Source organism: Macrobrachium nipponense, chromosome 1 (genome assembly GCF_015104395.2).
Source record: "Macrobrachium nipponense isolate FS-2020 chromosome 1, ASM1510439v2, whole genome shotgun sequence".
Classification (NCBI taxonomy): domain Eukaryota; kingdom Metazoa; phylum Arthropoda; class Malacostraca; order Decapoda; family Palaemonidae; genus Macrobrachium; species Macrobrachium nipponense.
Genome location: NC_087200.1, coordinates 115,777,005 through 115,790,515, shown reverse-complemented (window position 1 = coordinate 115,790,515; position 13,511 = coordinate 115,777,005). Strand labels below are relative to the sequence as shown.

At 39.9% G+C, this 13,511-nt stretch overlaps 1 protein-coding gene across 2 annotated transcripts in view; it reads right to left on the bottom strand.

Moving 5' to 3' along the window:
* The window catches only part of LOC135219571 (sialin-like), a 64,115-nt gene extending 52,330 nt beyond the window's left edge, over positions 1-11,785 (bottom strand). For both annotated transcript variants that reach the window (XM_064256446.1, XM_064256447.1), the window contains exons 1-2: positions 11,323-11,785; positions 9,860-10,068 (exon numbers count right to left, since the gene is read on the bottom strand). In XM_064256446.1, coding sequence (XP_064112516.1) covers positions 9,860-10,068; positions 11,323-11,524 — 411 coding nt within the window. In that variant the 5' untranslated portion in view covers positions 11,525-11,785. The remainder of the gene's footprint in view (positions 1-9,859; positions 10,069-11,322) is intronic.
* Between the last annotated feature and the right edge of the window lie 1,726 nt (positions 11,786-13,511).

Here is a 13,511-nt window from a genome sequence, read left to right as displayed (position 1 = left end):
ATCCAGGCAGCCATTCAATTTTTTTTTTAATGCCGACTCACTTAATTGGTGGGGAGATATAGCTAAATTTAACAGTAGGTAAGATTCATCTCAAATAATTAACTTACAGATATGCGCCTACTACTCAGACAATGCAACTGATAACAGAAGCATGTTGAGAGAGAAATATACTAGTACATTTGTAGGTTCCTGTAAATTGCACTCCAGCCTAATTGTTCTTCATTCGAGAGACAAGAATAAAGACTGGAAGCAGACCTCCTTCATTCTCTAATGAAGAGAGCTAATGTGAAGTTGTCCCAAAGGGAGGCTTCTATGGTGATAACAGGATACAGAAGACGACTAGTTCAAGCCGAACTGGTTGTTCCCAAAACATAAGCACTGGAGAGGCATTCAAACCTCTTGGTGCTATCCATCCTGATATCACCAAAACATTAGCACAGGAGAGGCGTTCAAACTCTTGGTGCTATTCATCCTGAGGTCCCTTGTTGGCCGAGTGGATTTTGCGCTCGGAAGTTCGATTCTTGGCTTGGCCAACATTGAACCAGAGAAATTTATTTCTGGTGATAGAAATTCATTTCTCGATATAATGTGGTTCAGATACCACAATAAGCTTTAGGTCCCATTGCTGGGTAACTAATTTGTTCCTAGCTACGTAAAATATCTAATCCTTCGGGCCAGCCCTAGGATGGCTGTTAATCAGCTCAGTGGTCTGGTAAAACTAAGATATACTTAACTTTGAACCAAAAACATAGTCTCTCAGGTTCCAACTCTGAGGAGTTGACTCCATAGAATTCATTGTTCATTCTGGCATAACCAGGCAGTAGAGGGAAAAAAGAGAGGAGGATTGACTGTTCTTGCCTGCTCTTCTCTGAACTTGCGATGTTCTCGCTCTGTTAAATAAAGTATCCATTTCCTAGAACCGTTTCGTTCGCGTGCACGTAAGCAAAAGTTGACTGGAGTTAAATGCAGTAAAACCTGGTGAAAACTTGCCACGTCTTGCTATGCATCTATCTTCTCCGTGATCAAACCTCACGAAGAGGACTACACAGAGGACTTCCTCCTATCTCCTTCAGATGCCTTGTCCCAAGAAACAGTGACATTGATCCTGGCACCTGAAGACTAGCCATTCCTGGCTTTCACAGGTGGGTCCAAGCCACCAATGCGGGCTCAGTCCCTTCTCTCGCCTTGCGCCACTATCATGATGGAGAGAAGACTACTTATCACTGACTGTGGATGTATGACCCCCCTTGGGGGTTGTGCACTGAGAGAGACCCGTGCATGAGTACCCGACGCAGCCCCGGTTCCATGAGTAGCGCCCTTGGAACCAGAGACAGGAGAGCAAACCTGGGTTTGAACTCCTGGGGCTCCCGAGACACTATATTTTGGGGATAGCATCCAGGTACCCGCCCAGGAAGAAGCTGGTGAGCTGAAGAGACAGCCAATTACTTCCTCCCCAAGGAAAGGATGCAGACCCTTAGAAGTCTCGAGGTGAGATTTCTTAAGGGGCGAAGAATTACCTTCCCCTTCTTAGTACGTGGAAGCCTTTGAAGAGGGAGGTTAGAAGGTGTCAGATGACAAAGGTGAAAGATGATGACCCCGTGAAAACTCGCTGCAACACAGGATGGGAGGGTGCTATATCATGGCAATGAACTGCACTGATCAAGAGCAGAGAGTTCGTTTGTCAGAGCCGTGCACTCGGCTCGGCAGAACTGTCTGGTCAATCCAAGATAAGTGAGCTGAGCAGATCACCACTACATAATTATGAGTGGTAATTGTCAATGAAGAACTATCACTTCTTCCCAATTAACTGTTCTCCTTCGAGGCCGAAGCTCCAAGAAGAAGAAAAGTAAAGAGGGATTCTGCATCTGCTGTCCTACGTATTCGGACCCTAAGGCCCAATACACGAGGATGGTACTTGACCATTCGTGAGGCTGCAAACGTAAAGAGAGGTCATCAACAAATATGGAAAACATTATATCTTTAGGAATCACAGAGGCAACGCCATTAATGGACAAAACAAACAGTGTCACACTAAGGACACTTTCCTGTGGAACTCCTTCTTGGCTGTAAAGAGATGAAAATGAGTTTCCAGCTTTAACCCCAAACCTTCGATTTTTTAGGAAAGCTTGGATGAATAATAGTAATTCTCCTCGGAATTCATAATGATAGAGTGTCTTCAAAATACCATATCTCCAGGTTGTATCATGAGCTTTCTCCAGGTCAATGAAAACTGGTACATGATATTTCCTGGAAGTGGAAGCCTTGCACATTCAATTTTCTAGACGCACTAAGATATCAGTACAAGAGCGCATTTAACGAAAGCCACATTGGCTAGAGTTACAAGGCCCTTCTTTTCCAAGATCCATATAAGTCGCATATTGACCATTTTTTCCATCTACTTACACATGCATGATGTTAGAGCAATATGACAATAACTATATGGAATAGTACCATCCTTCTATGGTTTCAAAAAAGCTAGTAATATAGCTATGTCCCACAAAGGTCTGAGCAAAAACTTTTGTTCCCACTGGCAAATTTTTTATCATTTGAATAGGTTATGTCATCTGCACCAGGAGCAGATTCATTACATGATGACAAGGAAGATGAAAATTCTTGAAAGGTAAATGGCTGGTTATATGATTAATTCTGCATGGACGTTAAGTCGAGATTTTATTTTCCTTTTGAATACGTTCTTCGTGGTAAGGTGAACTTGGGTTTTTAGATGAAACATTATCAAAATGGTCAGCAAAAACTTTACTAACATCCTCCGGATTCGCAACCATGTTTCCATTTACTAATAACACAGGTGGAGGTGTTGGTACATATTTACCACTAATTTTTCTTATTTTATTCCAGGCTTCGGGTAAAGAGGTTTTCTATTTATTTTTGAGATAAAATCTACTCACGACTGACATTTGGGTTGGTTTACTTGGTATCGAAATCTGGCTTGTGCATTCTTAAAGGAGATTAAATAATAGGAACATTTATTTCTGCAGATTAGTGCTTCTTTTGTTTTTGGGTAAGAGACACGGGAAGAATAGGTACAAAGTTAAGTATATCTTAGTTTTACCAGACACTGAGCTGATTAACAGCTCTCCTAGGGCTAGCCCAAAGGATTAGATATTTTTACGTGACTAGGAACCAATTGGTTACCTAGCAACAGGACCTACAGCTTATTGTGGGATCCGACCCACAATATATTGAGAAATAAATTTCTATCACCAGAAGTAAATTTCTCTGATTCCGCGTTGGCAGAGCGGGAGTCGAACTTTGGAAGGATAGGTGCAACACAGCTGAATAGCTCGAATTGTTTATGCCAAATGCTCATCAGAGGGGAAGGGGGAGGGCTTCTGTAATTAATTGGTATGTTTATAAAGCTTTTATTATAAAAATTTCATTTTTGTAAATGAAACCTACAAAGTAATTACACAGCTGAATCCCAAATTAAGAGGAGATGGAATTCTTGGGCATAACTCAAATAATTAGAGAAATCAATAACCTGTCCAATCCAAAAAACTAAGGACTTTGAAAGTCTTGAAAATACTCTTAACTAAATGATCTTCGGAAGTCTTGAAAATAATCTTATCTAAGTGATCCACCTCCGTAGTCGAAGACATCACCTTCACCGAAGAGAATGCTGGGCGTTGAGATGAGTCTACCAAGCAAGAGAAGTCTCCTTGGGAAGATGCAGCTACTCCTAGGGAAGGAGCCTCTACTGTAACATAACGAGAAGGCTAGTTGCAAAAAGTTACTTTACCTTGCTCTCTCTTGTCTGAGAGCCAACTATCCAAATCCCTGAAAGCTTTCTTCAAAGAGGAGGAAAGCACTATGTTAGGGAGCTTAGAAGATTCCATCTGCCGATGCCTCATGTAGAACGCCAAAGCAGGAAAAACTGGAATCGCAGGGATGAAGAAAGTTGGAGAGGCTACTAAGAAATATCTTAGTAGACTAGCAAAAGGCATAGTGGGTTGTTGATCCAAGACCTCTTCATCTGATGAGGTTCTTGCGAAGTAGTAGAGGAATTCGTCTTTACTAAAGCCATAAACTCATCTGAGCGACGACTAATGGGATCTTGGGGCAAGTCATGAGGAAGCGAACCTGATGTCGGAGAACTTACATTCATATCCGGGCACCGGGCGCCTGGCACCACTTGCTCATCTTCTGGCGTCAAATTTAACTGGGCTGTAGATGGGCACTCGGGGACAGGTGCTGGGCGCTTATGGTGCGCTGCGTGTTCATCAGGAATTTCCTCTTGTGGCGAATGAGGGCGCTTGAAATCCAAGGAACGCTTGACAGCTGAATGAGGGTGCCTCTTAGAAGAGGACGAATGCTTAGCCTTAGGAGATAAAAACTGATGATCAGAAGAAGGCTTCTCTGGGCTTCTCCAGATACTACAAGAAGGAACCGGGACTCGATCCACTACTTTATTATGTTAGTAGGGAGGAGGAGAATCACTCCTATGAGTTTTAGCTCGCCTCTTCAAGGGACGAGAACTTCCAACGTAGCGCCTACAACGCCTCACTTCTAAATCTGAACTACACAATCAAGAGGAAAGGTCGTGCACTGACTTCCGGAAGCCTTTTCCCATGGCTGTCTGCTGCATCCTGGGACATTATAACAGGATCAGCTGAGGGGGCACCTACCCTTGGGTAAACCCCACCAACCTCCCTTGGACTGTTGGTATGCCTCCTCCCTGGTGCATGGGAGTCTGACAGGGACCTAGGTCTAGGAGCGTCAGCAGGCCGGATACACACCTCCTCAACACAGGATCTGATCATTATAATCTACTTGCTGGGTAATTTCCTTTAATTTTCTACTGTCTTCTTCACTAACATCCTTAACTAAAAATTAGTCTAAAATTTGTTCATTTGCAATATGAATCTTTTGTTGATACCCTCAAAGTGTTTACTTATGAGACAATAAACTTCAATTGAAGTCATCATCAGAAAGTTTTCCTGAGGCAGCTATTGCAAGACAACGTCCTGCACTATTTTTATTTCACGACAACGACTTGTTAAGTTCCAATTTATATCATTTCACGTAGAATTCTCTGGCCTTTCCGCCAATAAAATGATCATGTATGTGCGCAGACTGCGTCTGTAATTATTTATGTATACGTGTTGGTAAAGAAACACAAACCGTTTGGGTCCGAGTCAGTTTTCTCCCGCTGCAGGTAGGGTACTACATATCCGTCCGCAGCCATGTTTATAAGCCTTGTTTATCTGTGCTAACCTCACTTCTTAACGAGATATTACATGATCCTGTAAATCAGTCTTTGGGCAAAATGTGCAAACTCAAAGAGGCCTATAGATTAGAAAAACAAATCACAAAGGACCTCTAAAATGCTTTGCTCCCTATTAGTAAAGAAAACACAAAACTTCATGTAAGAATAAAAATTCATGTAGTTCAAAATATATGGCTTATACTTCAGAAACCTCTACATAGGCCAATTACAGTTCAAGAAAAATACGAATTTTGGATGAAAAAAAAAATAGAAGAATAAAACACAAATGGAGAAACTTCATCATTAAGAAAATAACAATCCAATTGCAGCGGCAGCAAAAATATTCATTTAGGAAAACACATGCGATGGTCTGGTTTACTACTTTACCTAATTCTTGAAGAATAACCAGCAATTCTGTTCATAACTAAGGTAACAACAAACCTGAATGACTCAATTGGGCCGAGACAATAAAGGCTATCAGTTGAACAGATCTAGAAATCCCGCAGTAACTAACCTAGCTTATGGTACATTTGAAGGCAATCCTATAGGTAGTTTAGGGGTTCAAATTCACTTCATCACGTAAAGTCAAGAACAGCACGCAGGTTTATCAACTATTTCTTGAATCGTCAAAAACAATGAAAAAAGAAGTATATCTACTTACAGACGCAGAGATTGTAAAAAAAAAAAAAAAAAAAAAAAAAAAAAGCGAAGGGAATAAAGGGGTAACGTAAAAATAAACAAAAACAAGTCGCAGGAAATACGGATCCATTGAATTTCAAGAAAATTGTAAATTTCTGTTACTGTAAGTTGATAAAGAGGTAACATTTTTTTTTTTTATTTATCGAAATGGGTCTGTCGTAACCGTGCAAAGAGCTTGTGCCAAGTTCCTGGTTCCTAGGCGGTATCTCCACAAAACAGTTGCACTGTTGCAACCACACTACACTCATGGTATCCTTACCCACCTTTACACTCAAGTCATAACGTGAGGTGAAGAGCATTAGGTTAGCTATTACCTTTGTGTTTTTTTTTAAATCTCTGCTTCTGTAATCAGATAAAGCGCCCAACTTTTATCAAATAATTACCTAGAGGGTAAAATACAGAAAGATGCCTGGCGGCCACCTCTACCAAAGCGCGATCACCTTCCCGAAAATCGGAAATTATGGCCTTATTTTGTGACTTGGGAGAAAAAACTTTCTTCGAGAGGAAAGTAGATTCAGGCGTTGCTTCGACGGACGCTGGTTTTTACTCCTGGGTTGCAGGACGTGTTAAAGTACTTTTTCGTGAAGGTGGTCGCGCTACGGTAGAGGCCGGCCATTTGGTATTTTACCCTAGTAACTGTTGCAGGTTTCTCGGAAGAAGGAACTGAAAATAGGACAGAAAACTTAAAAACACACACTAGGGAGCAGTGAAATCGGACCCCTAACCTGTAGGATTACCCATTTGGAATGGTCTACTTACCAATTGAAAAAAATTAGCCTAGCCTAGTTCACAACCAGTTCAACAAAATAGGCTAAGATGCGTTCATTCTAACTATATACACATAGAAGCACGAAGCATCAGCTACACAACTACTAGGTATATACTAACTTAATATAACTTGATTTTCTAGCGTTAATAAAGCACTAAACGAACAAGAAAACTCCAAAGGTATATATATATATATATATATATATATATATATATATATATATATATATATATATAATATATATATATATTATATATATATATATATATATATATATATATATATAGTCTATAACAAATAATTTCATCGATCTGTTAACCTGCTAACCTGATGTACCGTAAGACGAATGGTTTTCGCGGTTTTCTTACGGCTCGACTCCTTATCAGGGTACTATATATAAGAAAAAAAAAAGTCGATTCACATGAACCGTGCATTTGATGTAAAGGCCCGTACCTTGCACTCTCCTGATTGGCTGCTGATAAGCCAATCACAGGGCTGGAAACTCTGTCTCTCTCTCGAGAGTTTACATATGCGGGATGTATGTTCCACCTCTCCTGAGGGATACTTTTCAAAGACTTATCCCTTAGAAGAGGTGGAGCGAACATCCCGCCTATGTGAACTCTCTCGAGAAACTGAGTTTCCAGCCCTGTGATTGGCTTATCAACAGACAATCAGGAGCGTCGTAAGGGACTGGCCTAGACATCAGATGCACGGTTGATGTGAATCTACTATAGTAACTGTAACTTCTTCCTGATTGGATGGGGCACCATAGGACAACACTTCTAGTCTTGTATCGTTTGGCGATAACATTCGTTTTACAGCCCTTAGAGCGTGGAAGAGTTATAGCAAATGTGGGCGCCTTCCTCTTGTGATGTCAAATTCAGATTTGATACACTCGTCTTTTTAGAACAAATAGCATAATTAGAGGGATCTGAATTAGCACAATGAAAAGAGCAAAATTAATTAGTGACTAAACGACATGACAAGTAAATTTTCCACAGCCAAGCACTGAGCATTTTTGGCTATCAAGCACTTTATTACATTGAAAAGCGGGAGTTGGATTGGTTGGGCAATGAAACCGAGGAAAAGAAGCGGGAATGGAAGTAAACCAAAACGGTTAAAAGTAGGTGCAGTTGGAGTGTATTCTCCATTAATCGTGGGCGCAGCTAGGAGCCCATGGGAACCTGCAAAGCAATATCCCATTGAGACGTAGTTATTGGTGGGGGGTGGGGGATTGGAACTTCCTAGGTTAGGTTCTATTAAGTAAGGTTAATATAGGATGTATTCCTTTATGCAAGGTTAAAGGAGAGTTTAAACGTGGGGCACTCTGCCTTTCAGGCTTAGGTCTGAAATTTTTGTCTTTTGTCTTGGAAAAAGGAATTTTGAGAAAAAGAAGCATTTACAATAGAAAGGAAGGTAATAATAATAAAAGAATAAGACTTACATAAAAAATTATCAGAGACAATATATGATAAATGTTAAATCATACTACAGCGAGCCACTTAATGATACAGACCCAAACCCACTTTCCAGTAAAGCATGTGCAAATTAGCGGTTTACCCCTCCAATATCCTGGTTGGTGTTCCTGTAGAAGGGTACGTAGTGTTGCCCGTGCGCCTCACCCGTGGTGTTAAGTAAACATTACTAAAGGGTGTTTGCAGGATCCCTTATGCCCTTTGCTGCACCCGCTTTTTGACCCTTTACTTCCTTTCATTTCCTCTTCCTTCTTCACTCTTACTGTCCGTCACTTCTCTCCTTTCGAGACATTATAATCTCATCATTGGGGTCGCAAAAAGACACAAAACTTTCAATTTAGAGCCGACTCAGTAAGATAGTATGGACATGAAATATGTATAGGGTAAAATAATGCAAATCGTAAAATAATAAAGAAACAGAGAAACTAGAAAAGGGACCAGCAGCACCTACTGTGAGTGACGTGTATTTTCGCTGGAAACATATCGTCCTACCCTACACACGAAGTGGAATTGTTTAACAGATACGGATACCAGAATGAAGAGAGCGTGGTCACTGGGTGCTTTAGTAACAGTGTCATAATAATCATGAGAGAAAAACAGTACTATATACAGTGATTGAGTGCTGTCGTATATAAGGAAATTCTCAGATTTTTAAAGGGCATCCTATGCCATGTTCCAAGACTGGATTCTTTGAAGAATATTTTATTGTCTTAACACATTTCCCAAATTTAAGCTTTGGGTCAGTAATATAATAGAGAATAGACCGCAAAAGATCACATCATGATAGGAAGCTTATTTATATGTTAGAATAATAGATTCAGCATTTTTAAAATCTTGAAATAATCTACTCATTTTATCCTCCACCCTAAAAATAAGTTTAATAGTTAGACTCCCTATTTCCGAAAACTTCGAGATATCCTTTAAAAACTTCTTCCAGTTTCTACTCATGCTATACTCGTTCGCACTTATTTATAAATACATTCTGTGCCCTTTCTTTAATTTAGTATTGTTTTGTTTGTATGGTGTTTTTACGTTGCATGGAACCAGTGGTTATTTCTGGTGAACTTCTATCACCAGAAATACACATCTCTCACTCCTCAATGGAATGGCCGAGAATCGAACCCGCGACCGCCGAGGTGGGACGCCAGCACCATACCAACCATGCCACTGGTATGACAGTCTTAGTTCATTGTTGAACAGTTGGTGATTATGTCTAATGGGAAGAGGAGGTCTGCTGTCTAGTCAGTTAAAAAACCTGTGTTTGACTATTCTAACTATGGCCTGTCAAAAAAAATTTTCATCGCCACTGAGATTAGGGTTGTTTACCAAATTTTAAAACCAGTCTTTAGGGCTTTTTATTTATGCATTGAAATGCTTTTGCAACGACTAAAGTCGTTACAGGTACCACATGACGACTAATGAAGTTTACAAAGGGTTAACCTATAGGTTAACCATTAATCTAGCTAATATAAGATGCAATGGATATCCCGCCTTGTGTTTTCACATTCTCATGAAAATAGCCGAGGTTAAACTCTCCCATTGTCTTCAGGAGTTTGACCACCTCAATAAAAATAATAAAAAATCGACCTACTTACACCAACCATCCTTGATTGCGTTAGCCGATACAGTATTTTTAAAGGAAGAAACAATTTTATAAAACAATAGAGGCTGAAAAACATACAGATTGCTTACAGTTTGCTGATTGTCTTTCAACTCTTGATTCTGTGGGTCTGGGAAACCTTCGCTGTGATTGTGATGAACGAAAGAGGTGACATTTTTGGCCCTGGTGCCCACCATGGCAACGATGGCGATGGAGAAGTTGACTCGCATGATGTACGAAACGAGTAACCCGAGGAAGCTCATTGCAGCTAAAGTGTGACGGCAACCCCACCTTTCTTGTTCTGAAAGAAGGAAGTAGGCCTAATGGTCATTTAGGATTTGAGAATCACGCCGTTGACTCTGTAAGAGAAGCTAAGCTCTGAATGAGAGTGTATGATGATGAACTATAAACCTTTAGGAAATAAATTCATTATTGAGGTCCAGAGAATATTCTAGACCTTGGCCATTATAATCACCACCACCGCCTCCAACGACCTGTGACGCAGAATACAAAATTTAGTGTAGTGGTCGTTATAATATTCTCTAGAAAATGAAGCGCAGTTTTCTTTTTGATAATCATGTCAAGGAAATAATACCTTGCAATGCAGTCAGACAACTTGACATGGTAAACGAATATAATTGCTAAAATTAGAACTCGTTTGGTAACAATGGTGAATCTGAACAGTTTCACGATGTAAGTCACCAGGCTTTGAAATTTGCATATAAGTCTTATACTGCTAGCATGTACAGATACGATATTTAATACTGCACCACTTTACGAAATAGTATATCTTTCGAATCCTACTTCTTTTTTATGGTCCGTATGTGAATTAGTTTGAGAAATGTTTTCATAATAAGAAAAGGAGAATCAATTAAAGCAAGTACAGAATAAAATTGCAAGAAAATTTCTTGTTTTGTGCAGGGTCATAAGTATTTCATCCGAATCATTATTATGCAATATTTCATTAAGTTCAGATATGAATAGCCCCACCAACCAATGTTAATGCAGAACCTTTACTTTCAAGATAGTCACGATCCTCAACCAATTTCCAAGCATTTTAGATCAAAACTTGGCTTCGAGTTATGAGTACTAAATTATTAGAAACAAATAAAGGAAAGGATGCATCTAAAGATGCAATAAAGCCTCTGTAGATTGTTGTTTCAATGGATGACTAAATGTCACTCAGTATTATTCTGACGATGGCATCTTAGTCATTTTAAAGGACCGGATGTTTAGGTGCCGGTGGAAAAATGAGCTAATTGATTTTTTTTTTGAAGTCCAGTTTAAAAACTGATTTTCTTCACAGAACGCGAATGAATTCGTTGAGAATACTAGGCCAGTTGGTATATTTTCCTCGGAAGCCCTTGTTTTTAACATCCACTTGACTGAACATTTGGGAATGTTTAACTACCCGAACTCAAGAGAAGAATCTGTTAGCTGGTATATTCCCTGAGTTCCTAAGAATGGAGGCTTCTTATGTTGCATGGAATCATTATTAAGGAGTCTTCATCGAATCGTAACGTTATGAAAAATTATTTAGAATGTTTATACATACCTTTTTCATTTATAGTTGACGCATTTCCACACCGGAGGTTTTCATTATTTGGAAGCGTTATCGCAATATTTCTTTTGACATTTTCCAAAGAGACAGGAGAATCATTATCGGGTCTCCCTTCATCATTCTCAAATCCGGCGTTTGTGAGTCCCAACCCTATTTCCTTCAAAGCAGCTGTAGAGTTTTTTAACTCCGGTTCCATCTGAAAGACGCTTTCTGTGTTACTTATTCGCTCCACTATCTTGATGTTTTCTTGCAGTTGATTATTATTTTTAGGGTTCTTTCTTTAGTCCCATGTTTTTCAAGTGCATTTCCTTAAAGAGTCTTGATCGTAAAGGCGCAGAGAAGCGTGAAACTCAGCTTTGGTCATCTAAGGGGATCTGTATACGGATCAGGGCGAACTGCCTGGAAGCCACTTACGTCTGAAGGTATAGCAACGAATACTAGCCACAGATATCAAATTACTCCCTCTATCGTTGCCTAGGCTCGCCTCTTTATGCGATTAGGACTTTCAGCTGCAGTTATAATTACAAATGTTGTATGTAGCAGCATGCTCACAAATTCAACAAATTTAGGGTCATGATTTGAAGTCACTTGTTCAATTGTTTCCACGGGAGGTTTTCCTTTTGCTAGCAAAATTGTCTAAGAAAATTGCAGATAATATGAGAGAGAGAGAGAGAGAGAGAGAGAGAGAGAGAGAGAGAGAGAGAGAGAGAGAGAGAGAGAGAGACAAAAAATTCTTATCTTTAAAAATAATGATTAAATTTCGAACTCTTTATCTTTCGCATAAAGATATGACCTATTACATAACGAAGGATAAAAGCTCATACAAATCCACTGAACGCTTCTAACGGCCGAACAACGTTGATCCGCATGGGTGAAAATAATACATTACAGTGAAAGACATCATATGTTTAAAAAAAGGTCTCAGACAAACAAACCACTGTCATTCATTCAAAGTGAATAGAGTAGTTTAACTAACTCCAAAAGGTAGTTGACTAGTTTCCTAATTTTCGGCAGACTCGAAAGACTGCGCTGTGCCACATTCACGAGTAACCCAGACCACTTCTTTCGGTGTCAAACTGTGATTCCTTTAAATGCGTTTGCATAAATGTAGTATGCAGAAAAACGGAAATCCTAGTTTTCGTATGTCCATTAGCAGTTGCATACTTAGCAGGGACATGATGGCTCCCAGTACATCTAGTATATTCATCTTGCAATTATTAAATAAGAAGATTGGTCATTCTCATTCAAAAGAAAAAGGGAAATGGTCACAGATGGTGGGTTCAATGGTTAATACGGAATCGGTCCAGAACGAAAACCTAGAGAGCTTTGGTACTAATGTCTGATCATTTAGCCGCTCATGTTGACGTAGAACTTCAACCAACTTTTTAGTTTGTTTGACTTAAAATCGATGTTTCCGCCGAGGCATTTTCCATCGAGCGCGGTGTACTGCAGGTATTACATAAGGGTTTTCGCAGCGGCCCTTAAGTTACTTGCTGCAACCTCTCTCATTCCTTCTGCCGTACCTCCGTTTGCATTCATTCTTCCATCTTGCTTCCCACCCTCGCCTAACATTTGTTTCATAGCGCACAACTGGGTCCGTTTCCTCTTGTTGGAATTTTCAAACATTTTTACTCTCAAATACCCTTTTACCCTTGAATAACCTCATAGGTCCCAGCGCATGTCCTTTGGCCTAAATCTGACATTTTCATCCCATTCCAACGTCAGGATGTAGTGACGTCACAGTGCCATTATGGTGTATGCAGCTAAGGCAGCCGTGTCCATGGACACAGCGTACATTTCCATGCGTTTGATTTCGCTGCAAACACAACCTCGAACTGAATGAAATCTTGACTGCAGTCACCGGCAGCAAATCTTTTTCGGTTTAAAATAATCCCCATAGAGACTGGTGTCATAATCACATGATAACTTTTATGTGGACGATATTCGGCGTCGTCATGTTTATATGGATAACAATACTCTTAGAACCTCCAGGTCAAATGAATTAAGCGGTAATTATTCTCATCACGACGGCCATCCATACCGACACCATTGCAAGTGCAGGAGCATGCACCGTAAGAGTCGTCTGCACTACTCAGGATATTTTGAAACGTACAACAAAGGAGAGGACATTATCTGGAGATATCTTTTAAAGCTATTAATTCTTGACACAAGCCCTTAAATCC